Source organism: Astatotilapia calliptera, chromosome 15, assembly GCF_900246225.1.
Source record: "Astatotilapia calliptera chromosome 15, fAstCal1.2, whole genome shotgun sequence".
Taxonomy (NCBI): Eukaryota; Metazoa; Chordata; class Actinopteri; order Cichliformes; family Cichlidae; genus Astatotilapia; species Astatotilapia calliptera.
Genome location: NC_039316.1, coordinates 5,322,263 through 5,349,549, shown reverse-complemented (window position 1 = coordinate 5,349,549; position 27,287 = coordinate 5,322,263). Strand labels below are relative to the sequence as shown.

The window sequence follows — 27,287 nt, the reverse complement described above, 5'->3', positions numbered from 1 at the left end:
ATAGGCACAAAAATACTCTTAGTTGCATCACGGGCAAGGTTTCAACCACCCAGTCTGTATGGAGCTGCTTAAGGGTTTCAGAAATCTGAGCAACACCTCCATCTTGTGGACTCTTGAAACATTAAATCCAGGACACTCCTTGCAAGCAAGTCCATGGATCAGAGCTTCCAGTCATCCCACAATCCTCTAATGCACTGAATTACATATTCATCCATCATAAATGAAAATCAACACACCCCATTATGTGACTTTAAATCACAGATAAACAATTTTAATAACTTGACAAAAACACCACAAGGGAAACATTCAGACTTCAGTAAGACAGGTACAGCAAAAACTTAAAAGCTGAAGCAAGAACATGGGGAGGGAAGGCGTCGTGAGGGTGACAGAGCTTGTGAGGACAGTGTGAGCTCATTCAAGTACACGTCAATGCCAAAGCTTTGATAGTAGCCCTGTGACAAGAAATAGAAATCCAAATGTGTCTCTCTACATATATAACCCAACACTTTCCAGTGGTTCTGCCAATAGCTTTTCAACACCCAACAGTGCTCACAACAAAAGAAAAAACACATCATTATTAAATAAGACTATCACACCAAACCAGGGGGGGAAATGGCCTCCCTCCTCTAATACACACACGCGCGCGCACGCGCACACACACACACACACACACACACACACACACACACACACACACACAATCTCAAATTTAAATAGCTAATAATTAGATCCTGATTAAGCTTTAAAAATAAAAAAACCTAATCATCACAGCAAGGAAGCAGTTTCAATCCTCTGTAACTTTTGCTACATTTTAGGCTTGATTTTTAAACCATCACTCTAAAAATGGAGAAAAGAGGAAAAAACATTTAGATATACATAAATCAGCCACATTAACAATGAGCTCATAAAATTGGTAAATAGAGAATCACTGAATTTCAAAAGGGCTGTATTACACTGTCACATCTTATGATAAGGCAGTGAGCTTATGGTAGTTTATAGACTGGATAGCTTTCTAAAGCACGTCACTTTTTTGTTTTAGGAACAAGCCTGCTGTTGCATAACCACTGAGCCATGAACTGCAAACTGTTTACGACTATAACAACGACCTTAAAAAAAAATTATATTCCTTTCTAAGGTTTTAGTTGTTTCTGCTCATGAGAGAGTACAACAAAGGTAACATGAAACATCAACCTATATCAGAGGTGTTATGATGAAGTTAGCTATTACATTATCCCACACGTAGCAATTTCATATAATGTCTATGTAAAAATGTTAATTTGCTTCAGGTGACATGAACTGGGGAAAGTATGCAAGTCTGCAAGCTAAATTACTTGCATTACAACTTCAGTGGAAATTTTGCTAAGAGTCATAAAATGGATTCTCTAAACTCTCTCAAAACTGGAGGACCTGATTCCAGCTACTGCCTGTAATCCTTCTTCTCGCTTTTACTACTCTCTATATTTTCATGAATTTGGTCTGAACACAGCTCAACAGACACAGGGCCACCGACAGAATGAAGTTTACATTAAAGTGGAGGGAGAATTTTAATTATTCCAACAATAATTTCAGGATAATGTTTGGCACATCAGTCAACAGGTTAATCACCCAGTGACACAGGCAACAACACATTCAAAAGGTATTGCTCTATCCATGGGATCTTTTAAAGATGCATACTGGTTTTTAAACTTTTTTGCTGAACTGATGAGAGTTTGAGAACTTTTCAAATGTTCCAGTCACACTTCTGTCACAGTGCACTGCCCATCAGGACTACGTGAACGGAGACTGAGTGTAGAACTAGAAGGCCTGCCCCTTGGAGGGACTCTGGTTGGCTGGATCTCTCTTAGCGGCCTCTGCCTATGTCTTCTTCGTGCCACTGATTCTTCTCGATCTCTCTCGCACTTCTTCTCGTCCTCACTCTCACTGTTGCCAGATGCAGATTCATACATCTGAAGCTCGTCATCTCCTTCCACCTCTTCACCCTCAGGCTGGCTGATTAGAAGCTGAGAAAAAGATGCCTCCAGGGTCGAAGGTGACAGAGGACTGGTGAGATGATGACGCCCCAGGAGTGTTTGAGGTCTAACAGGGGGACAAGACACAATAACCGGAAAGGAAGACTGCGATTGGCCAGCAGAGTCCGATCCATGAGCTGAGCTGACACGCTCTGTTGCTGCCGGAGCAATGACAGGTAAAGCAGGAACAGGGGTAGGTTCAGGGTCTAACCTTAATCCCGCCACCCCCTTTTTAGGAATATCTAGAATGTCCCTCTTTATCTTGCGCCTGCGACCATGCTCATTTCTGCGGTACTGGACCATGTTTTCCAGATCAGCCACATAAAGAAACCCCGCAATCAGCATCTCTGTGCTCTTTCTGCCCTTGGCGAAGGCCTCCTCTAGCTCTCGGCTTGTCCTCTCATCGTACTGCCACCAACCGTTGCGTCCTTCATAGTACCATGCATAGTCTCCGCAGGATTCACCTCCTACTCCCCCGCTTCGGCTCAACCCAGAAGCCGCTGCCTTCAGTTCTTCAGGTGACAGGAGAACAGGCCGCTCCAGGAAGTCCTCAGGGATTTCCTGTCGGCAGAGAGCACAGCGCTTGCTATGCCAGGAGGCACCTTTCACGCACAGGAAACAGAAGACATGGCAGCACGGGAGGCGTACAGGATGGACGCAGCTCTGCAGGCAGATGGCGCACTCCGGGGTAGTGCTGGTGGAGGCAGCATCCCCCACTTCCTCAATGAGCTTGGAAGGTCGCAGGGCGTTTGCTGAGAGGTCCACTTCTCCACAGCCTGCCATGCTGCAGGGAGAGAGTCACAGCACAGCAAATGGGACATGCATGCTACAAGCTAAACAGATTTAGTGACTCACTGACAAAAACATGGGAATGCAGCCCAAGTTAGCATACACTGCACTGCTCTGCTGACACTTCTGGGAACGCCCTCGTTCGCATATAGCACAAAACTGTTTTCAGGGCAAATATCCCCCTTTGAACATTACTTCCCAAATAACTGTAGCTTTGAAAGCCTAAATATTACAAACAACAGACAGGCCAGCATACTTCTCGTGACTTTATCGGTCTGCAAATAGAACAACAAAGGCCTCTCTGTTTGGCAGAGCTAATGTAGCCACCCAGCTAGGCTACTGTTGTGCTAACGTTAGCTTTTCAGCCCCAAGTTGTATAAACAGATATTAAACTACTTGTCATAATGTTAAACTCTGGCATTGCTTTTGTGGCTGTAACCAATCTACAGTCGAATAAGTTAAATCATTCATTCAGCCAAAGTTGGCCTGCTAGCTCCAGCAGTGCATGTAGCTAGCCTGCTAGCTGTCAGTGTGTCTCCGGGCTGCTAAAGTGGCCTATAAATACACTCACCTGAACTCGGGATACCTCGAGAAGCGTCCTCAGCTGAAGGCCAGGTTGAGATATTTCCACAGCTGCATTTATATTTGGTTATGAAGTTATGTATGACAGGAAACGACTGTGCTGCTACGTTAGTTGAGCTCTGTGCCCTGCCCAGCTAACTTCAGTACTGCTGGATGTGCTGCAAACACTTTCCAGCGGTGATACATATGTTGTGTAGATCTGGTGTGTGTGGCTGCACAAAGTAGGTAAAAAAGGAGTGTATTTCACAGTAAAAGGAGGGCTTCATTAAACCTGTTATGGTTTAGTATGTTGTACACCATAAAAAAGAACTAACTTTATTTAATTTTTTTAAATAACTGCGATTTACTTAAGAAAAACAAATAATAAACCGTAAAAAAAACAAACATTTGTCCTACTCAGGTATAATATTTTCACTTTTAATTAGACATTGTAGTTACTGTGTGTTGTGCTTGGCGCAACCCTGTTACCAGAACTCTAAAAAAACTGAACCCAGAGTTTAAAAACTATTGTTTGATAAATTCTTACTCATCAAGTTAAAGATATACATGGTCATACTGAATACTCATTCCCTATGGTGTTAACACCCAGCTCAAACACATTTTTAAAGAAATAATCAAAAAAGTAATTTGCATATATGCCTTTAAATTTGCATAATATTTGCTACAGCTTTTGTCTTAAAAATGTCTTTATTTAGGTTTACCAGGCAAAGAAAAAAAATCACACTAATGAAGCCTCAAAAAGTCATGTCTCAAATATAATGCACTTGGCATCAAGGGGTTAAAATATGTTGAAAAAAAAGTTACAAATAAATATGTTTAGAAAAAGGTTTAATATGGTTCACATTTTGTCTGAGGTCAAATGTCATTTATACAACAAGTGCATGTTTTAATATTTTGTGCAGGGATTAGTTTCACATTTATCAGTGGCACAGAAAATGTCCTGCAGCAGTAGAATGGCAGTGATTCTATAACATTTTCATGCAGTTGCTACATCTGGTGATTATATTTGCTATATTATTTAGCAAATACAATCAAATTATCTGAACTTTATTATCTGTGTTAACAGTTCAGTAGGAAAGCGGTGAAATTTTTGCACAGGAATGAGAGATAGACACACAGGATGACAAAATTACAAACTGTAAATATAAACCAATCAGCAGCAACGTTAGGATTAAAACCACTGGCATAATAGAAGATCCTTAGGGTCATGTTTGAGTCTCTTTTGTTGTCAGGGAGATCCATGGCGGGTGGGAGTTGGTGTTGGTTTTGTGGCTTATCTCAGTGCATGGAGAACCTTGAAGTGTTTAAGGAATCCACAGCACTGGTGCATCTTTTTGTATGCATTAAACATTTTGCATTTCTCAGCCATTTTGAGCTTCTAACAAGCACAAACACAAAGTTTTCATCATTAAATGTGAAAGTATAATTTGCCCCATACTTGCCCCAGGCTCTTGTGTTGATTTTAGTCCCCAAAAGAGTAGTGTTCGAGTGAGGCATAAACTGAAGCACAGATGAACCTTGGAAATTAATAGCTAACATACAAGCATGTCCAGATGAAGATGTACACAAGCACTTTAATAAAGTTAGTCATATCCATCCACTTCAGTCATAACTGTCGGGCTGTATAGAAAAATCTGGCTTCTTTTAGATGAAAGAGTTTCAATACATTGATGAACTTTCATGGTGCTATCACTTACTTTGTTTTTCTCTACCCTTTCCAGCTTTTGTTTGTTTGTTTATTTACTGTGTGTTATTTATGCTTTAAGGGCTGATTTATAGAACATTTCTATCCCAAAATTGTGGAAAAGTGATTAATTTCTTATGGTATCTTGTAATTGTTTGTTTACTTGCTTGCTTGCTTCTTTATTGGAAATGTATGCACATTTGTGCGTTTTTACACATAAGATACCTCATTTGTAGAGGTAAAAAGAATAGTTAAAATTAAAAGAAAAACAGAAAAACTGTAATATAAAAACAAACAAACAAACCAAACAGATTTTTTTTTGTGACAGGTGAACACACCTATCAGGACATACTTTTCTACATACATTTACAAATGTATGTATAAATATATATCTCCATATCTAGGGTAATATAACAAAGATAATAAAACATGATAAATTAACATGTCTTTTGCCTCATACATGAACAAAGTTGGTTATAATTAAGTTTATGTAAATGAGGCAAAATAAGTAGCCCCATATTTGGAGTATAAATCAGCCCATTCCAACTCATTTTTTCAAAAATGCTTAATTCCCACCCCTGACTCTTGGTTGTTGGGTGTTATGTAGATGACTTTGAACCCCCTCCCCCGCTATATCTGCTGTCAGGGTGCCGGTTGAGCAAACATGACACTCTTTTCATTAGTAACTTAGCAGATACTGTAAAAGAACAATCAGGCACTTTTACGACTTCAACCTTTTGGCTCACTATGAGGAACCCTGTAGTGACGTGGAACCAGTAGGATATCACTTCATCACACTAACACATGTAGTGTGAAGAAGTGAGGAATTTGAAGAATCATGGGATATAATGGGAGAACAAAACAGATTCGAGAGAGCTCATCTGCACACATACAGCTTTTTAAAACCTTATTTTGGGATCAAGTCAGCAAACTTAATCAGGTCTTATCAGGACTGACTGGTGATTATGTATATGCAGGTTTGATGAATCACTGGCCACTGAAATTTAACTACATTTAGGTAGGGAGTGATTTAATTTGGCTTCCAAATGAATGCCCAAATAACTGCCTGCAGACATTTCAATGTGGACTTTCTAAAAGAATTTGATCCCAAATGTTTTCAGATAAGAATAACAATTATTTTCTATATTTTAAGTTGTCATACATAAATTAGGCAGTGTAAAATTCATGAATGTTTAATACAGAACAATGAAAGGACAGTGTTTACTTGCACGGAAATACAATTTTAAAAAAAAACTCAAAAAAGGAATTTCAGATCAAAACAAGACATTAAAAATATGAAAGAATATTGCCACTGCCTTCCAAAATAATCTTTATGATGCTCTTCACCGTCTTCATCATCCTCTCGCCTTTTTCAATACTTTCTGTAAAGAAAGAACGGAAATATTTTAGAGTGAGCTCAATTTGACACAACACTGAAATTTCTACGTACGTTTAAAATATCTTTAATAATATGAAGAAGAAGTGCCAGCATACTGAGGGAATAAAATTATGTCTGTTTTATGTAGTTTCAATTACAATGATTAAAAGAAAAACTTCGTAATGTAACAAGATGATAGCTGTTATTATTTTACAGTAGCAGAAACTACCTAGCGTGGAGCAATTCTTTAAAAGTCTTTGAAATGTTAACATGTGATTTGATTGTGTGTGCAGAGAAATAATGTTTGTTTGTTTATTTTAATATTAAACAATGTGTATTTTCTGCTGTAAGGGCTGATTTATGTATATAAGTTATTCAATCAAGACCCCTCCAATAAGGGAAAAAAACGTAGTTTACTCTTTTACATTTAGTGCTTTACAGTTATATACAGTGATGGAAATATTGAAAATAATTCAATCTCTAATTTTAAGGTTGTTTAGTTAAACGGAGAGACAGAACCAAACGATTAATCGGGAATCAATAGATTAACTAATGATTTACTAATGAATAGTAAATCTCTAATCACTGGTTGGTTACATGATTGTGTTGTTAATGCAGTTATGTGAACATAAACCGACCTTGGAGACTGCCCTGACGTGCTGAGCTCTGATCGTCGCAGATTTCTCCTCAAACGCTTTGGCCTTCGCCTCTTCAGCCAGGCTGTTCAGGAACAGCAGTGTCAGCAGTTCGATCTGAGCACACAGGAGCAAAAACCAGCTGTTATTTAGCGTCGCTCATCTACCGGTCAGCTGCGGACAAAGCGATAGCCTACCATCGCCTCTGACGCCGGCCTCACGTTTATGTTGCCCTTCGCCTTCGTTTTAATTGTACTTTTCAGTCTGGGCGCTTTGTTCAACATGTCGATGAAGTTTCTCTGTGAAACAAGAAAGGAACACCCCACGAAAAACGTTTGTTTACGTTTTCTAATCTCCCGCTTTGTTGACTTCCGGTGTAGATTCTTCTTCGTGGTCTTATAAGCCGTTTGCCTCCTTGCTTGTTTCATCCGCGCCATCTAGAGTTTTGTACTCATTACTGCGCAAAGCAGTAAATGCTTTCTCACCTTGTATTAACATACCAAAACATAAATAAATAAATAAATAAATAGATAAATAAATAAAAATGCAGAAGATTTAAGACAAACATGACAAAATATTAGGGTTGAAACTTAGATAAAAGTAAAAGTAACATGCACATGCAGGAAATCTTATAATTTGATGTTCACCTGTCACAATTTTTTTTACCTCTACAAATTAGGTATCTTCTGTGTAAAAGCGCACAAATGTGGATACATTCTGAATAAAGAATCGATCAAGCAAGCAAGCAAACAAACAATTAAAAGATATCATAAGAAATGAATCACTTTTCCACCAATTTTGGGATACAAATCAGCCCTTACAGCATAAGTAGCACATTATTTAACAGTAAATAAACAAACAAACAAAAGATGGAAAGGGTAAAGAAAAACAAACTAAGTGATAGCACTTTGAAGGTTCATCAATGTATTTCCTTTTTTAAAATGTTCTGCATAGATGTGCAGATGACATTATATAATATCCATAAATCTGCATAAACTCCTAAAACACAAACTGCAGGATTTTAAAGACCTGAATGTGTATTTTGAGGACAGGAGGAGAGGCAGTGCTTCCTGAATAAACAGATACAAGTGTGTCCTTCGACTCGGTATCTTTACGTTGTGTATGCTGCCATCCAGCGGCTGCTTTGCGCTATTACATCAGCAAACTCAGTCTTTCTGTATCCGGGTCGGCGGATCATGATGGCGGCCACCGCGGACAAAACAGCCGGCATGAGTAAAATGCTGCAGTTTATGAAACTTATCGGACAATTGAAAGTGAGTTATTATAGAAAGAGAACCAAGACACCTCTATGTTGTTATTGTAGATGTGTACATGTGATATGTTCCTGCAGCTTCGTGTGTTTTTTGCCACCAAACCTTTAGTGTACAGTATTTCCCCACAACGGAAAGCCAGAAAAATCTATCACCAGAAGCCAGAGATATATTATCTTTTAGGTCTGCTTACCCGCTTTACCTGCAAAAACAAACAAACAAAAAACTTAAAACTATTCCTACTTGCACTCACGACGAGTTACCAAACACAGTGAAGTCAGTATCTGCACACAGAGTGTCCCCCAAAAAACCCCTGATGAACCAGTTATGAGACAGATATCTGCATGTGTGTCACTGATGGCTGATATTACTCGCAGAGGGTGCCGCGGACCGGCTGGGTGTACAGGAATGTGAAGAAGCCGGAGAGTGTGTCCGACCACATGTACCGCATGGCCATGATGTCTCTGACCATCACTGACCCCACAGTGGACAGGGACAGGTGGGTCCCATACACCTGAAAATCAGTTTTTACACCATTATCTAAAAGGAAAGCTGAAAAACATATAAATGTTCCTCTTTTTATGTGCTCTGGGTCTCTTCCTGTTAAAAGGGACTTCTTCCTTTCCGACATGGCGACAGCTGTCGCCATGTACTTGCTCATAGGAGATCACAAGGAATTGCTCTTTCATATTGCAAGGTTTTTAGCTTGCAGTATAAAGGACCTTGACTGTTGTTGTGAACTCTTGTGTCTCCAGGTGCATAAAGCTGGCTCTGGTTCACGACATGGCAGAGTGCATTGTGGGAGACATCGCGCCATCAGATAACATCAGCAAAGCAGAGAAACACAGGAGAGAAGAGGCAAGCGACTTCATCATAAAGGAGGCAAATACTAAACTTGGCTGTAGTTGTAACTTCTCCTTGCCTTTCAGGAAGCGATGAAGCAACTAACGAGTCTTCTTCCGGAGGCTCTCAGACAGGAAATCTACACACTGTGGGAAGTACGTCTCTGCAAACATGGCATTTGTTGCTTCCTGGCCATGTGCTTTATAATCGGGATGCTTTGTCCTTGTGCAGGAATATGAAACTCAGAGCAGCGCAGAGGCCCGGCTGGTGAAACAGTTTGACCAGCTGGAGATGATCCTGCAGGCGCACGAGTATGAGGAGCTGGAGGGAACACCAGGAAGACTGCAGGAGTTCTTTGACTCCACAGCCGGTACATCTCCAGCACATCTATCGTAGCATTTACCCATTTTTCTACTCGCTCTGATCTTGCTGGGCTGTCTTTAGGTCGTTTCCACCACCCGGACGTTCTCCAGCTGGTCAGCTCTATGAACAAAGAGCGAGAAAGTCACATGACCAACACAGATGGCACAAAGACGTCTGAGCCATCGCAGGCTGCTGATTCGGTGCCTGAAAAAGACCACACAACGTCACACGCTTCCTGACTGTAACACGCACACAGTGAACAGGACTTCTCAGGTAGACAGAGATGCTGGATTCAGACAAACAGTCTGTACAGGGACGCACAAGCTGTAATATTGTTTTTGTTTTTTTTGTCTAAATCACACCAGTTCATTGTTTTAGTCATTGTTTTATATGTTTTCAGTTTACACACATTATTGCGTATTTTAAACCAAGACAAAGTTAAAGCAAAGACTGAAGATTTGAAGTAGCAAATGACTTTTAAGGAACCGCTACGTTTACATATTCTCTAGTAACGCCATTTCTTGATCTTGTATTTGTGACAGCTTGTGTTTTTCAGTTATTTGATATACATGTACATCTTTAGTGTTTGATACTTGAATGTGAATCAGGTATGAATCTAAAAAAGATGCGCTCACACTTGGCTCCTGAAAGTAAACTTAGAGGCTTCAAAACCCAAGTTTGGCATCACATTTATAACTGTGGCGAGGGCTCTCATCTTAACTAATTTGGTGCTTTAAACTTTTCACCTGTGCTGGTGTGATTAGATCTGTGATTGGCTGAACAAATAAGGTGGTGGAGTAGGTCTGATATCAGTTATTGTCAAAGATTCCTTCAGACTGATCTCAGTCGTTCTGCATTTTTAAATTAGACAGAAATTATCTGCAAACCTTCCACAGTCTCTGAGACTGACTGGCGGATGCGACTGTTTGCAGACAGCTTGCCTCCTAAAAGCTGACGTTTGCAATCATCGTGCAATCAAGCAGTTGCGTGTATGCAACACCTTCAAGCTTTGAGCAAGCATTTAATCACCTCAAGCTGCAGCTGGTTTAAGAAAATGAAAAAATCAATACCAGACACTGATTTCTTTATAGATGGAAGGAGGTTGTGGTCTTATTTTTATTCATGACTGAGCTCTTGGCTTGCTCTGAATTAGAAGGTAGCTTTGTCGAGCTAAGTGTGTCCAGTGATTTTCTTTTGAGCTGATTTAATATCAGTTTGCTCACCAAACGTTGTCTCGTTACGATTGTGCACAACAACACATGAATTGAGCTGTGGTTTGGGTAAGGCCTTGAAGGGGACTGGCGGCGGCTCCCGGGCCTGGCAGATCCTGGCAGATCCTGGCAGAAGTGAAAGAATTGAAAAATGGCAGGTAGGATGGGGCATGAAAACAGCTTGCAGAACTGGGTGATCATATATAGATAAGAACAGGAAGTGGCGTGTTTAGAGACGTGGTCCTGGTTCTGAAATTCAGATACTTTAATGCAACAGTGTCGCTGCACCATTACATTGTAGTCCATAAATGATAGGTGTGTTTTAGAAACAATGCTGCAGATAAACGATTATTTTAGTATTCTGCAGGTATTAATGTTTGTTCTGTTTTCCTCATGCTTTTCCAGAGTGCTGTTGAAACTGTAGAGTGACATCAGGTTTGGTTCAAACAATCTTTATTATACATACTAAAGTCATAAAAACAGTTATTGATCATTCACATACAGTGTTATTGTACATGATGGTCACAGTTATGTCTTTTTGTGTTTATGCTGTAAAGACATTTATTACATAAAAGGTTTATTGAAATCAATTTTCCAAAGACAGAACAGAATGAGTTATTTTTAGTGAGTCTGTTTCTGTTTATGGATTTTATTGAATGTATTTCAAGGGCCAAGCATCTTCTCATGGGAGAGGACCAAAAACAAAAGTTTAACACATGGAAGAGAAAGTAAAAACTACAAAACACAAACGATTATTTACTGCAAATAATACAAAGACAAAGTAATGAGTTTGCCACACAGAGCAGATTTGAATAGTTGCAAAGATCATTCTCATCGTTTACGGCACCAACATTTTAGTTATAGTGACACTGAATTCAATTTTTCAGCGTTAAAATGTTCGTTAAAATCTGAGCTCATGTAGTTTCACTACATGCGTAACAGCATTCGCTGGATTAATGCGTCACATTTACAGCCAAGAATTGTGCTCCCGATGATACATCATGTCGCACTGATGCTTTTTCACATATACACCACTGCTTCCTGTAGTTGCTCTCACAGTTTGCATTTAGATATTCAAACAGACCCCAGCTGCAACTCCCAGCTGACTGCTGGCTGCGCCTCCCCAACCCCATGTGTATATCAGTACACTGAGTATATATCGTGAAATGCCGACGACAAAATGTTTTTAGATGCCACAGTGAAACCCGAGGAGCTAGATCTTCTGTAGTAGTGTAAAATCCTTTATACAAATGTCACCCAGGATGTTCAGGTTGATCGGTCACATTTTTACAGCATTAAGTAATAAAATTACTTAATTTTTTAAATCACAAACATATTTCTAGTAAAGATGTGAAACAGCAGTTTTCTGCTGTCCTAATAAAGAAAGGTAGCTGTTTTAAAACTCTCATACTGATGCGGTGTTGAACATCTACTGTCACTTTTTCCACTTGTCTTAAATTTACACATCTCACGGAGGAATCGGCCTTTTGTTTTGTGTCTGGGGAAACTCAGCTGTGATCTGACAGCCAAGTGAACTACATGAGCACAAATGTGCCAAATAGAAGAAGAAGAAAGTACCAGCTCGATATGCGGGGTTTAGGTTCAGTCTGTCTCCTGAAGTTGATGTGTAATCAGCTCAGACTCGTTTCATGTCGTGTTTCAGGTCATTTAAGGCCTATCTGCTAGCTGCTCCTCCCCAACCCCATCTCATCAACATCTGTGGTGTAACGTGGTTAGGAAACCTCTGGAGGACAGATGGCATTCATCAAATCCACTAAAAACCCTTCAACACTATAAATAGAAGGAAAACATTATAGGCTCCTTGCTCTCATTAGTCCCCGTATCATATGAGGTTTAGAGTTGATCTTTTAAAATAAAAGAAGACGACTGCAGCCTTAGGGGTCATTTTGGGTAAATGTAATTATTTAGGTTTTAAGACAATCTGTATTCTGCAAAAGCGCCTTGACACTAAGGATCAAAAGGTGTTGTGCACTGTTTCAGTCAGAGCTTTGAGTTAAAGTGCTGCGACACATCGGCAGCGGAGTTCCCGTTTAAGCCCTGGCTCGTGGTCCGGGTGGAGCCTTAACACTGCCTCTCAGAGCTGTCCATCAAGTTGTTGGTGGGCGTGTCCTGTGAGCTGGCGTGCGCTGCGGATGACAGGACGTCCTCAAAGCTGCCCCCACTCCCGGTGCCGCCAACCTTTGTCTGGGACAAGAAAAAAAGGCACAAAAGTGTCACTGAAGCTGTCGTTCTTGTTCTGTGGTGCTACAGAGTCGACTCAAGGTGGCAGACTTTTACAAAGACTGAAGCTGTCGGGCATTTGCAGGGCGTGTACATGGAAACAGGAGTCATTTCACCAGCTTTTGTTCCAACTTTGCCGACCACCACAGCAGATTTCAAATCAAATAATCAACATGTGATTAAAGTACAGATATTCAACTTTGATTCAAAATGCCATTAACTGTTTAAGAATTTACATTTTCAGAGGCTCATAAAGTAACTGGACAAACTAACAAATTTGTATAACCCGTGAACATCACCACATCCTGGATAACTTTGAGATGCTCTGGTGGGCCTTTACACTTTGAAACTTCAGCTATTGTGTCTGCTTTGTTTGTCATTAAATAAGGGAACACGAGTCACCTGATTACAGAACCGCTTGTCAGTGAATTTTCCAGTTACTTTTCAGCCACTGTTTGTAATTCATGAACCGTTAATGCAGCTGTTTTGTAAAGCCTCTTGAATTAAAGCTGAAAGTCTGCACTTCAATCACAGCTTTATTGTTTGATTTAAAATCCTCTGTGATGGTATACAGCGGAAAACATACAAAAATTGTGTCTTAGGCCAAGAAATCATGTACCAAACTGATCATTTACATCACATTTAAAGCATCCATACATGAATGAGTGAAAATGTGCTTTCAGTCAATTTGAAAACCAAAACTCTTAATGTAAACCTCTCTGGTGATCTAGTTGGGTAAAAACAGGGTCAGTTTCACAGCTTACTAACCCATGAATGTTGCTTCCTAGTACACTCCTCTGGACTCTTAGGACTTGTTTTGGTATCACTATAAATGTCAGTAATCAGTGGGTTCCCTGTCAGAGTGTAGGCTCATAATTACACACTAATTATAGTACTTTGTTTTATGCGTCAGTACTTAGAAGCTGCAACCTGACCAGCTTCTTTATGTGCAGCGTTCACATGAAATAGTTTTTAGTTTATCTTGAAAAACATTCAAAAGTGCCCCTAAATGCCTCGGATTAAGTGAGACTACTTTTAAGGCAAACACACTCTGTTTGAGGCTTTTCACATGTTATCACTTTATAATGCTAAATCTCTCTCTCACACACACACATGGTTACCTTGATAGTGGAAACTGTGTTCTCAACTTTCTCTTCAAAAGACCTGAAGCTGGGAGAGTTTCTGTGAAAAAGGGAGGGAAAGATTATTAAAAAATAAACCACATTTTGCTGTCTTATCACATGAGCACACAATTATTTGTGAAATCCTCTTCTGAAATAGAAGAAGCTACTTTTGGCAGCGCCCTTATTCAAAAAGGGGTCATGTTTGATTTGTAAAATATTCTGAAATAACACAATGGGGGTTTTTTGGTACTGCAACACAAAAAAGTCAAAATGACCTGAAGAAGTGAGCATGTGGAAAAAAACACACCAGGTATTTTTCCAGGTGTGTCAGGGTCAGAGTGCCTTTAACTAAATACAAAGCAGTGCAAGCGTTGCATTAACTCCTAAAGTGTTTTCAACACTGCACAGGATTTTTTTGTGTTAATACACAAAAACTTCAAATTTTAAATGATCATCTCACATATAAACATCTCTCTCTCACTCACACACACACAAAGACATGCACAAAAGCACAGAGTGGTTACCTCATAGCGGGCATGCTCATAGAGTGTTTGATAGAGTAACTGTCCCCGGAGAGCGTGGTGAGAGAAGAGTTAATGATTAACACAGGTTACACGCACTCACCAAACCAGAAACAAAGCCAAGAGTCAGAGCAGTGCTTAGCTGTTCTGTCCTGATGCTGTGCATGTGCAGAGTGTGACAGAGGATTACGTACAGGAAAGCAGTTACATGTCAAAAGATATGCAAGCAAGGAATTAGCAGCAGCCACTCCAGAGTTTCTCGTGTATTTTCATTAATCTCTCTTCAATAGATTTATTAAATAAAGCTATTAATTTAAAACTGAAAAATCCAATGTGGTACTAAATTTGTTTTTTATTAGCTTAGCTTTAGCACTCTCTGCACAGGGAAGTGCAGCCACTCATGTGACTCAGTCAGGAAGACAGTTTCTCTCCCCGAAAACAAAACTGATGTGATTCTGGGCTCAGACCAGAACCTGACTGAGTCCATACTGTGCTGTCCAGTTAGTGCTATCAGCTGATCTGACTGAGATCTACTCACTGCAACAGACTCCTTACTTTGATAAAATCTACTGTGTGGCTCCTTACCCTATGGAGTTGGATCTTAGGAAGCATGAAAAAAGACGGAAAAACATTTTAGGATACTTGGACAAGCCGATGTCAGCATTACAGTCACACTCTGTCAAATTCACTTTACCAAACATTAATATCAATACAAAACTATTTAACTACAAAAGGCAAACTACCACTACTACACTTATTTTAGGTAACACAAGTAACCAACTCTTTGAAACTTGACTCTTAAAACATGTGTAAACAATCTGTGTTAGAAGAAGAAAACAGAAGAAGAACAAGGGAAACAGTGTCACAGTGACTGGAAACCCAGCTGTGGAACTCGGTTGACAAACAACAGTGTAAATCATCTTTGTAACTGTGTTACAGACTGACTTGATTTGACAGTTTGTTTCTATTAATCTACCTGTAACGTGATTTTCTGTAGGTTGTGGGTTGCTTTTTTTGGCGTCATTGGTCAGTGTTAATTGCACAGCATTAACACATGTTATACCAGACAGGCAGCTCCTATTCATATTTGCATGAACATTTTGTGGCACATCCAGTATTTATAGTTCATTACTAAATGTTGCAAGTTAAACCTTTCAACATTTTTTTGTTAATGATCATGATATATAGATAGATAGATAGATAGATAGATAGATAGATAGATAGATAGATAGATAGATAGATAGATAGATAGATAGATAGATATCCACAGCAAAAATATTCGAATAAGTTCATGCCCACACAAACCAAACCTGTGTAGAGTGTGAGAACATACCTCCGTGGGAACAGTAACTCTAGACCAAACATGCTGGAATATACCAAAGATAATAAGTTGTTGCTTTTCTGCAATTGATATCCTCAAAAAAGGATACATTAAATTACACAGGGAAGTACTGAAAGTATAGTATAATTTTAATTGTATAATTAGAATAGTATAAAAAGTATATAAGTACAGTATTGGTATAGAATAATTAAGTGTAATTGTGCTTCCACTTAAAGCCAAAGAAAGCCAAACTGTCTGCAGAAAAGACTTCTGATTGATTTCACCACTATTACATTATTAATATGAACTATTATTATTATGAAGCACTAGCAACATGGGCCTGGTGACATTGTGATGTCCTCACTGGGCTTTTGGTTCCTAACCTTCAAAAGCTTTTTTTGTTTTCACCTGCACATCCTGGAAATACTTTCTGCATCACCATTGCGCTGTCACGCAGTCATCTGTGCACATTTAACACAGGGACACATGCTTTCCTGCAAAACACCCCAACATTGTGTGTGTGTGTGTGTGTGTGTGTGTGTATCCGTCTCTCAAACAGAGCAATGCAGACTGTCAGCTCAACAACAACAGAAAGTGACCGAGGGAGACAGCTGCTGCCTCGAGCCCTTTGACTCAGAAAGCAGCTTAGTGCTTCTTACATAATCTGATGCTGCCTTGAACTGTTTAGACCAAGAGTCAAAACTCTGCTGTCTGAGACACAGAGATGGGTAGCACAGATAGAAAGTGTCACCGAGCTGGTTAAAAGTGGAGGCGCACGCGGGGCAGATGGGTTCAACCGGAATGCTTGTGTAAGTTACACAGATGAGCCGATAATGGAGCTTTAAGATGATCAAGTGCCTGCAACGGGCACATTTAAATGGTATCTTTTGTGAGCTACAAGCACACATGAACAACATTTAAAGACTGAATGGTGAAAAAGTTCAAAGACTAAAGCAATTAATGGGATCAATCCATGTGTTTAGACAAAGGAAGCCTGGTTTAATACAAGATGCTCTTGACCTGTCAGCAGAACTACTAGCACAGCTTTTATTAAGATAAAATCCACTTTTAGACAAACAATGACTGAAAACCTTCACAAACAAGGGCTTCGATTCATTAGCACATATTCCTCTGCAGAAGGACGACATTTATCACACTATTTGGCGAACATGCTTCACTGAAGAGGCAAGATGACTTTAGACATTTGAAACAGTTTATCTAATCTATGTTTAAAACCGTTTGCAGATCGGGTGTCACAGAAGGCAACGCCATGTGTCCACAGAACAACCAAATTCATTGGGTGACTGTGGCCACACGGTTTGCATACAACTACTGTCACTGTTAAAGCTGTTTGGCAAGTGTGAAGCAGGAAATTCAATGAACATGTGACCATCAGTCTGTACCTCATATCTCCAATCTTCCTGGTGATGGTGCTGCCGAGCGTGCTGAAGGCTGCCGAGGTTCTCTGTCCCGCTGTGGAAAGCGTCTCTGATGTCTTCTTGTAGCTGCCAAAAACCCCCAAAACAAAACACACAAAGGTGCGTGCAGTGAAAGATAAAGACGCATACACAACACAGGCTTGTTCGGAGAAAACAAAAGCATGAACATGCTGTAATTAAAACTTGCACTACTGAGGTTTTACAGGAGCAAATGGAATAAGTCACAGTTCATGTTGGGTGATTCCTTTAGCTGATAATTCATATGTGCAATTATTTTTACAAAGCCTCACTTCAATCACTGGTAATAAAAATAACCATCTAGCTTATTTTGAAATTATTTGTTAGCGTTAAGTAAAAAGGCGAACACATCACTTTAAGGCCCTACTTTGCTTTTTTGTATTGTAGAAATTTGACATGAATTTATGTTGGGCCTGTTTGCTTCCAGATCGTCTATCACAGCTTCTCGCATGTCTGTGTTGCCCAGTTTCTCTAACACCACACATTGCTGTGGTCACCGTGGTTCATTATAGATGAGGATGGAGTCTGTGTGTAAGGTGATCTTCGGTGAAAAGTGTAACTGGATAAGAAAGCTGGCCTTCAGAGACTATCCTCTTGCTCTTCTTTGTCTCTTGCTGTCTGGATAAAAGCTCAGTGCTGACCATCTGATCAGAAAATTTGATTGTTTCTCTGGAGACAGAGACACTAAAAGATCTTACAGAAACAACATTTTGGAGATGAGAAGATGGCTCTTTAGCTTAGTATTCCCATCAAGAGACTTACCAAGTATCTTTGGAGCTAACTATTATCACCTGGTCTTGTACAGATAAATGAAAAATTAAAAGGAAAACCCAACACAATAGTATTTGGGTTCCTGCTAAGGTGTTAGGTTAATACATGCTGCCAGAACAGCTTCAGTCTGTCCTAGCATGTCTCTGAAGGTCTAGTGAAGGGATAAAAATAATTCTTATAGAAAACATTCCCGATCACAGTGATAAGGAACGCAGTGTAACAAGCACCGGATTCACATGAGATGTGGTGACTGGGCACGATTCACTACTTTTCATTTTATCCAACCATCTGGATGTTATCTTTGAAAAAAAAAAACACTCCTTTTGAGATAGAAATGTAGGATCACTGGGTAAATTTGATCACTTTGCACTTAACTGCTAAACCATCATGTTTTTCCATCCGTTAACTATCCCTGCTTGTCCTACAAGCCTGAGTCGATCGCAGTGCCATGCATGCAGAGCATTACAGAACCACCAGATCTTCTTACTATGGAGGTCGAGGCTTTCTGTTTTCCTTTTAATTTGTCACCCTCTGAGATTTTTTGGAAAGAACAGAAAACCAGCACATTTCCCCAAACTCCAAACTATTCCTATTAATCTTTAAATAAGATCAACTCCTGCAGATCTGCATGAACATCAAAGCCCCGGTAAAATCAAACCTAAAACCTGCAGGGCTGCACGTTTTGTACCATTTCATTCACTATTAGGTTGGTAGATAGTTGTACACTTTTTAAAGCACACAGTTGAAATCAATATTTCTTTAAGGGAATTTTTTTTTCAGAAATACACCGACAACTTCTCTTTAAAAAAAAGAGAAGTACACAAACAATAAATGTTTCCTGTTACAGGTAGGGAAGTGACATTTAAAAGAAAATCATAGTACAGTACAATGACTTCCAGCTGCTAAAGGGAACATGTACTACTAATTGTGCACTGAGGACAACCATAGCCTTCAGCACTGGGTGATGTGTTTTGATCAGGTTTATGGTGTCTGTTACAGTGAGCACAACAAAGATAACAAATCACACACATGCTGTGCAGCCAGGAGCAGAACATTATGTTTTTTTAATTAGCTTTTTGATATCTGGCACTCGTTTTGGATAGTCAATGCTGGCTGTTAAGAAGAGAGAAACCTGCTCTTTGTGTGATTACTTTGAGTGTGTCCTATGAAGGGCATCAGTGTTTACAGCTAACATAAAAGCCATTCTGCCGTGTACACTTCGAAACACACACCTTATTAAGCACACAAATTCTTTCTTTGTTTCTTAGCTGTGTGATGTAGCCTCTCTCTCTCACACACACACACTGTAACTTACGCTACTGAGCTCTGCATGTCGTGCCAGCCTCTGCTGAAGTTGGTTTTGAGCTCGCTCAGAGGAGTGATGCCCAGTTTCTGTTTGAGCTCCGCATGCTGCTTCTCTTTGGAAGACAAAACCTGCCTCAGTGTGCCGATCTCCTCTTCCAGCTGGACATGCACAGAAAGACACAGCTTCTAAAGTGACTTCATAGACCGAGATAAAAAAGTCATCATCCTAATGCTAAAGATATATTTGTGTTCTTGTGTGTGTTTACTTTAGCTAACTCTTGCTGAATCTCCTCCCTCTCTTCCTCCGTCATGGAGGCGCTCAGGTTGACGTCTGACACAAAGTCTTCATCAGCCTCTCTCAGTGGCTCCGAATCTAGAAAACCTGTGTGAAACACACACAAAGGCACCATAAATGCACTTTAGCGTGTCCATGTGTGACCTTAAAACTGACGACACCCTAATGACAAGGTGTGAATTCAACATTTCAAGGTGAAAATCTGGTCTCTGACCACCAGTAAATCTGTACTTGGCGCCGATTTATTTCCTGGTATTGTTACTCGTTTTGTTGCCATCGTGTATTTTTAAATGAGCCATGTCAGAGACAATCTGGCATCCATGCCTCATTCTGCCTTTTTCTGCTTCATTGTTTTTTTTGACTCTGCTTTTTCAACGTTTTCTGTGTCTGTCTCCATCTCTGATCGTGTCTCTGACAGTTATGTAATCTGAGGCTGCAGCCTGTAGTGCCCTAATCTGGCTTAACTGATGTGGATTATCGTGCTTAAACTCTGCTGACCAACACCACGGGCAAACACAAACACTCAAACAAGATGGGTTGAGACTTCAGGGAGGAGAGCAAATTTTAAGTTGCAGTGATTGATTTTCAGTTTTGTAGCAAATGAAAAACATGCGCTTGGGGAAAAGCGTTGAATTGAGATTAAAGACATTATGTAAAACCTCCGCTTGCTTACAAGAGCAGCATCGCAGCCGTCTGCCCAACTTACGAGCTATAAGAAGTGAAATATGATTAGACAGGACAGAACACACACATAATTCAGATACACAAACAGAATGAAACAACTACAGTAAATGACGCTTTCTGATTAGCAATGTTTATTTACCTTTTAATTCTATTGAAATAATAGTTGCAGAGAGGTGCAAACACCCAAAATAAAGCATGAGCTGAAGGTGAACTCGCTTAGACTATTTTAGTATGATCCGTCTTATACTGTTGCACCATTTGCTTTTATGATATTTGTAAAGGGCTTAACAGCAGCACACAGTACCAGGAAACAGCAGGAGGGCAGTGTACACACAACGCAAGAAAGGTAAATACACGCAAGTCGTGTGTCAATGAACACTTAAAGTTATCCCTTTAAATGCTGACTCAGACGCCATTTCGACAGGATGGAAGTAAAACGTTTTCACGTACCTGCGGTGAGGTGTCCCCTCTCTTGATGTGGCCGCATTATAAGACAGGTGAGGGGACAGTGAGGTTAGTAAAGACTAATGTACTGCACTGTGTCGCCACTCTCCACTGACTGTAGTGGCTACTTTAACATATCAGCAGTTCAGTTCTTTGAAAACTAAGGTTAAAGGGGACACAGCAGCAGCTCATGCAGCAAACTCACACACAAAAACAGCGTACAGCACGAAACTCAAGCACAGCTTGCAGCAGTTCAGTCCGTTGCAGGTCTTTCTACAGTAAAGAGCTTTTTCTGCTAACATTACACAGCAGGAGGACAATGAGATTTTAAACCCCTGCGGTTTCAATAGAAGCTTTTCATGTCTGTCTTAAGTGCACTCAGAAAGCAGTGTCCCTGTTTACACAGCCTTAAAAAGCCAGGCAGAGCCCCGGTTTAGATATTTTCTACCAGAGTTGGTAAAGCTTGGGAAACAAAACACTACACAACACAACACACCACACCATCTCTGCTGAAGTTCGTCTGCAAGGTACAGATTATGTTTTCTTTTCAAAGTGCTTTTGAATATAAAGGTAAAAACCACTGCAAGGTAGCTATGAATGACCACATTTGAGTGCTGTTCTTTACTTGTTAGCTGATGATTTTTGCAATTTTTTGGCTAACCTTGATTTCCTTTTAGCTAACTTTTTTTTAAAGACCTAAGCTATGTCTGTCTGTCCAAAACCTTTGAGGTCCACCAAAATATTGCTTTAGCTAAGAAATACCCTGGTTAAGAGTAGTTATAAGGCATCTTATGCCTTTATTTGACAGTGAAATATAGATAAGAGTGAAAGGGGAATAACCTGCAGAAAGGTTAATGTTCATTGGGTAAAATCAAACAGACAGACATTGAAAACAAGATTCAGTGTAAGATCAGGTACTGACAATCTCAATTTCCCAGGTCTTCACACAGGTCTAGAGACCAGTTGGGGATCCTCAAACAAGCAGTGGTTGCAAAGGAAAAATGTGTATTCTCTGACTGGCTGGCAAGTGGTTGCTGGCAGTCGCTAGCAAGAAACTGGTTTCAAAGAAACGGTGCTACTGCAGTAGAGGCGATGATTGGTCGCCTTCAAAGTAAAAGTTTTGCGATAATACACAGCATTTGATTTCTCCGTGTCTAATTGCTGTCACACTTTTTCAAATGTTGCTGAAGCTCGGTGGTTTGTTAGCAAGTGTTTGCAGGCAAGTCTGTGTCTTCCATGCAAACTACAGTGGACGGTGACAACCTGCTAGTGACAAAAGCAATCACAAGCAAGTTTTAGCTGTGGGACGTTCTCCGCGACTGACTTCACCTGGCAACAGCAACCAGTTCAGAAAAACACGTTTCCCTAGCAACCAGAGGTTGCCAGGTGTCAAAAACTGGTCTCTAGGCCTGTGTGACTGACACTTTTTAATTAAACAGGAGCAGTGGGCCACTAGAAATGTGCAGGCAACATCTAACAACGAGAAGATTAAACTTTGTGAAAAGTTACAATGCTAATTTCATGTTGTTTTTATAATACAATATACAATATACAATATAAAAACTATGTTCTACAACAAAAAAAACTTTTGATTGAACACTTAACATATTGTAGACACTTGGTAACAGAAAGAAAATAAATTCCCCAAAAAATTGCAGGAATTTGGATTTATTAAATTTATCTGATTGGTTAATTGTTTGATTGCATTTTCCTTGTTGCTGCTGTTAGGCTGAGTGTGGTCTATATTTGAGACTAAATGCAAACTGTTTTATATACAGTGGGGTCTGTGTGTTTGCTTTTTAATTATAACCGCTAGGGATACATCCCATGTGAAATTCTAGATGGCTATTATGTTAACGTGACACGAGTGATAAACAACAGTCACTGCCACCTCTGAGTGCATTCTCATTTGAGGACACCACAAAAATCATGTATCGGCAGATACAAATAATTCAATCGTTACTGAGATAAAAGACTGAATTTAGTTTTTAATAGCTTTGTCACAGATCAGATTGCCTGATGCTTACCATGTTGCTTGTGCCAACAGAAGCCCTAGGGGTAGCTGTAGGTTTAAATGTTCAGCCAAAGTGAACGACTGATCTAATCTACAGGCTCTATATCTACATCCCTTGTCACCTGTGCTGTCCAGCTGCATATCCCAAGCGGTGGACGTGGCCCAGGTGTCAGACACTGATGTGTGACCCCACCGGCTGTCCCCTGAGGGTGAAGTTTTACCCCATTCTGTCAGGTTTTCCCCATTTTGGACGACGGAGGTAAAACCATATGAGCTTTTCCTAAGGGACTCCTCATCAGAGGGGTAAAGCTTACCTTGATTCAAACCTGAGTAAAGTCACAGTTTAAAACATGTTCAGTACCTGAGGAAAACAGAATTTTTAATTTTGCAAGCAATTAGTTCTTATTTAATATTTTAGCTTAAGGAAGGGGAAAAAGGCAAAAGTGGGAAAGCTCACAGGCTGTGAAACTGCATGTAAGCATACAGGAAGTTCCTGCAGACAGAACAGAGTGCTTACTGGTTTAAGGGAAACACAGGAATGTGAGTAATTTCATACTAAGGAAATCATCCTATCAGTCAGCAACATCTCATATAACTGCCAACGTTTTTTGCTAGTGGTTTTACGTATACAGTATATCCCTCAAATGGTTTGCACTGTAACAGAATTGCATTTTCTTCCAAAACTGATGAAAGACGTCGAAACTTCACCCAGCAGACACAATGTTAGCATTTACAAGGTTTCATAAAACCTATGGAGGCTTTTTAAAGGAGACAGCTGCATGTAGTGGAAGAAAACACAATTGGTGAGAGCTGAGAGTGTTAAATGAAACGGTAACGTTGTGTACCGCGATACCGAAACAATCCACCGAAGATGTTAAAATGCTCTGAAGGGCTGAGGTGGACCATAATTTTCTGTAGCTATGAGCAAAAACCTGTCATATTACACGTAGTATATCTTTTTCTGTTCTATTGCAGAAACATTTCGTGTGGTTTAAATGCATTCCCACATATACATTCATATTTCAGGTCTTTGAAAAAATAGATTATTTGTGATTTAACAGGTATCATGCACTCAAATCAGCCTGATCACTGCTGCTTTGGGTAAAGTTATATCAAATTCAATGAAAGGAATGACTTTCCCTTCAATTTAAGGAATAAAATTCCAGTCTTTTTGTCTTTTTACTTGTTGGTTTATTCGCACAGACCAAACTCACTCATCTGACTGTTCATTAAATCAACACTGAATAACAGAAGGGCAATAAGTGCTCCAGTAATTCCTATAGACAGGCACCTTTAAACATTCTGCACCTTTACTGCTTCAGCATTGCTCAGAGCACCACTGCATGACGTGGTTTTATGCTTTTTGTGATTCAGGGTGGATTTACGGGTTTCTTTTGCTTTACTGGGAGAGTTGAGTCTTACCCTGCTCTCCCTCGTGTATGGCTGAATCAACCCATTCCTCTCCGGGGCCCATGCTGCCCCAGTCCACCACTGATCCACTCAGAACACTAGAGTACATCTCTGCAGCGGAGCAAGGCAGCAGGGTGAGGGGACACAAGAAATCCGGTTATACATGCAAACATGGAGACTTCTCCTCCCTGACAGCTGTAGTTAGGCCCAGCTCAGTGCAGGAACAGGAAACCTGACTTTTGACCCTATGTGCCACTGATATGAACTTCTCCGAGTTCTTTAAACATGATGTAGCTCCTTCTTATTATTTAGAGACCCAGACCAAGAAGAAATCAGTGCCACAGAGGGTTCACAATGGGATCTTGTATAACTTTGAAACAATCCAGAAAGAATATCTGAAGCTATTAGGCAATACAAGCTCCCTTCTTGCAGATGAAATCTCATTACACCACACTCCAGCACTACAGGAGGAAGTTGGCCAGGATAAGGCCAGTTTCACTTACAATATGTCCCTCTGGTTCCACATTTTGACAATGAGGCAAAGCTGACTGGCAAAAACAGTTTTTCCAGGGAAGAAAAAGATCACGTACTTGGGTGGAAAAACACTGAGCATACATTTTAATCTAAAAAGCATGTTTTATGGTAATAAAGAAGAATAATTTCCTCAGAGGTGGGTCTTATACAGCAACATGTGTGATTTTAGCTACTCAAAGCAGGTCATACCAGACTGTGAGGGTCTTTTAGCACTAACACTGATTTATGTCATAGGGTGCTCAGAAGAAAATTGTCTCCTTCTTTACTGTCCATTCTGTGTGTCTCCTCCCTCCCCCTGCTTTTTTGTGGGGGTGAAATACCTTTGGTCACAAGATTACCATTCGGCCCAGCGGTCATGTGGCTATGCTAAATCAGAGGCTTGGGGATGGTCATACGGCTGAAAAAATTAATTAAAGCTGGCAAACAGTAGATACTGCACATAACATTTACAGCAGTTAACACAAAAAAAATCCCTGTTCCAGACATTACAGCTGCTTGTACATGGGTAACCATGAAATATAACCAAAAGTATTGCTTTATAAAAAACAAATAAGTTGATTATAAAGTTCATATTCCCATATCAGAGTCTTTTCCCCCCTTTTTCCTCCCTCTCTAAGCCTTTCCGGCTTCCTGTTAGCTGTAACAGGTACCTATTTAGAATCAGACTGCAAAAGAATGCAATTACCTACCTGAATAAGCAATCCTTTATATCCCACACAAGCAGAGCTACTGCTCGAGCTCCAGCTTTCATTTTCACAATTCATTTGGTCTGAGCAGTCAGTCAACGTTATTTATCTATAGCTTGGAGTCACTCTGTACTCTAAAAACAACACAGATTCTTTGCACTGCTGTAGAAAACGAAAGCAATGCGTCTTCTGTAAAGCCTTTTGCAGCAGTGATTTTATCTCCTGCAGTACCTGCAGCAGACCAAAGCGCAAAGGTAGTGGACAGGGGAAGGATGGAGGGGGGCTAAGCCAATTCCTGAGGTGAATAGAAAGCATTCTGGCTTTGCAGAACTTCCACAAATAGCCTGAAAGTCACCACATAGAGGGGGTAAACAGTAGCCAGCCCAGGATTTGGTCAGGAGTTTCCATGTCGTCTTACAGTGTGCGTGCGTGTGTGTGCATGAAGCTTCTTAACTGTTGCACTGCTTCTTAAAAACGCAGCACCCTCAACAAACAGTCTTTACACTGAAGGCGCCATGCAGCAACAGATGAAGCTGACATAAGCAGCAGCAGATGCTCCGCTTTATACACTTTTCCCCCCCTCTTCTCCATTCCCACAGCGACGTCATAACAGTGGCGCGTGCAACACTCAAGTTCAACTCATTATCAGATCAACTGGAAACAAAAAGTAACGCTGCGGATTCAGTTATCCCGGTCTGAGAGGTAAGAAACGGCACTCACTCACCTTGCTGCCTGGTTTCCATGAGCGACGCACAGGTGAGCTTCACAACAAATAATAATAAAAAAAAACGCGCTCTGAGTCAACAAGGATCGGCCGCACGGGCAGCTGCACCGCTCCTCGGGTCAGTCCGTGTGTCAAGTTTCCTTGGATGTCACGCGCGCTGGGCCAGTTCCCGGGCGGAGCCTGCAGCGCGAGCCAATGAGCGCGCGCAGTTTTAATGTAGTTAATTTGCTCCGTGCACAGGAAGCTGCGCTCGGTGGACACAACGAAGATGCCACAGCGACAAAGGTCCAAAAAATAAATGTTTGTTGGAGGTGGAGAAATATTTTCATTTTCATTATTAAAAAACAAACAAACCGGAACATAAAAATACAAATAAAGAGATAAAAATAAGGTAAATATTTAAATGTAACCATCTTGGATGTTGTGAGCTACTAGTACATATAAAGTAGTGCATGTACTACACCTCTGCACTGTCTGTGCACTTATTATTTCACTCATGTCTAATTGTACATTTTTTAATCGATTTCATTTTGTGCTGTAATTTAATTATATTTATTCATGTAATTTTTTCTAATGTATTTTTATTCCCGTGTTTAACACTTTGGTCAGTGGTTTCTGTTTTTAAAGTACTTAAGTAAAGTAAATAAGGTTGGCTTTGCTCTTACTGGTGTGTTTGTACCACTCCTGACACGACTACTCACACTTCAGTTGAACACTAAATAAGCCACTTACACTTAATGTTATTACTTGTTTTTAAGCCATTAATGAATCTGCCATTTTTTTTTTCAGAATTCATTACACCGCTGTTTTAGTGTCTACTTGTTCATAGGAAATAATGAGGTTTTGGCCTTAGACTGCCCATGGTTATGTTGGCTTCACCTCCTCTGGTGCACTTATGACCCCTGCTGACATAAAACTGCAGTCACAGCCGTGCTTACACGAATACACAGACTGTAGCCACTTAAACACCCTGTCAAACAGACCTCAGAAA

General features: G+C 40.2%; 4 protein-coding genes across 11 annotated transcripts; 1 reads left to right on the top strand and 3 right to left on the bottom strand.

Moving 5' to 3' along the window:
* Positions 1 to 245: 245 nt before the first annotated feature.
* On the bottom strand, positions 246 to 3,596 carry LOC113006956 (E3 ubiquitin-protein ligase rnf146-like). The gene is made up of 2 exons (XM_026143231.1): positions 3,370 to 3,596; positions 246 to 2,793 (listed from the first exon to the last, which is right to left on the bottom strand). Exon 2 carries the CDS (start codon positions 2,790 to 2,792, stop codon positions 1,734 to 1,736), a length of 1,059 nt encoding a protein of 352 aa, XP_025999016.1. The 5' UTR covers position 2,793; positions 3,370 to 3,596; the 3' UTR covers positions 246 to 1,733.
* Positions 3,597 to 6,342: 2,746 nt separating this feature from the next.
* On the bottom strand, positions 6,343 to 7,491 carry cenpw (centromere protein W). The gene is made up of 3 exons (XM_026142783.1): positions 7,275 to 7,491; positions 7,081 to 7,194; positions 6,343 to 6,446 (listed from the first exon to the last, which is right to left on the bottom strand). The coding sequence occupies exons 1-3, from the start codon at positions 7,359 to 7,361 to the stop codon at positions 6,420 to 6,422; spliced, it is 228 nt and encodes a 75-aa protein (XP_025998568.1). The 5' UTR covers positions 7,362 to 7,491; the 3' UTR covers positions 6,343 to 6,419.
* Positions 7,492 to 8,186: 695 nt separating this feature from the next.
* hddc2 (HD domain containing 2) lies at positions 8,187 to 11,355 on the top strand. The gene is made up of 7 exons (XM_026194788.1): positions 8,187 to 8,351; positions 8,726 to 8,847; positions 9,104 to 9,206; positions 9,278 to 9,346; positions 9,423 to 9,561; positions 9,636 to 9,827; positions 11,171 to 11,355. The coding sequence occupies exons 1-6, from the start codon at positions 8,274 to 8,276 to the stop codon at positions 9,791 to 9,793; spliced, it is 669 nt and encodes a 222-aa protein (XP_026050573.1). The 5' UTR covers positions 8,187 to 8,273; the 3' UTR covers positions 9,794 to 9,827; positions 11,171 to 11,355.
* Positions 11,202 to 26,590, bottom strand: tpd52l1 (tpd52 like 1). Of its 8 annotated transcripts, XM_026194780.1 has the most exons (11): positions 26,297 to 26,590; positions 24,365 to 24,463; positions 23,065 to 23,268; positions 20,935 to 20,955; positions 19,772 to 19,887; positions 19,516 to 19,664; positions 17,376 to 17,477; positions 15,237 to 15,251; positions 14,655 to 14,693; positions 14,128 to 14,188; positions 11,202 to 12,970 (listed from the first exon to the last, which is right to left on the bottom strand). In XM_026194780.1, the coding sequence occupies exons 1-11, from the start codon at positions 26,313 to 26,315 to the stop codon at positions 12,848 to 12,850; spliced, it is 948 nt and encodes a 315-aa protein (XP_026050565.1). In that variant the 5' UTR covers positions 26,316 to 26,590; the 3' UTR covers positions 11,202 to 12,847. The 8 variants fall into 8 exon arrangements, with proteins under 8 accessions (XP_026050565.1, XP_026050566.1, XP_026050568.1 ...); XM_026194781.1 differs by lacking the exon at positions 14,655 to 14,693; XM_026194783.1 differs by lacking the exon at positions 24,365 to 24,463 and having other exon boundaries at positions 26,297 to 26,587.
* Between the last annotated feature and the right edge of the window lie 697 nt (positions 26,591 to 27,287).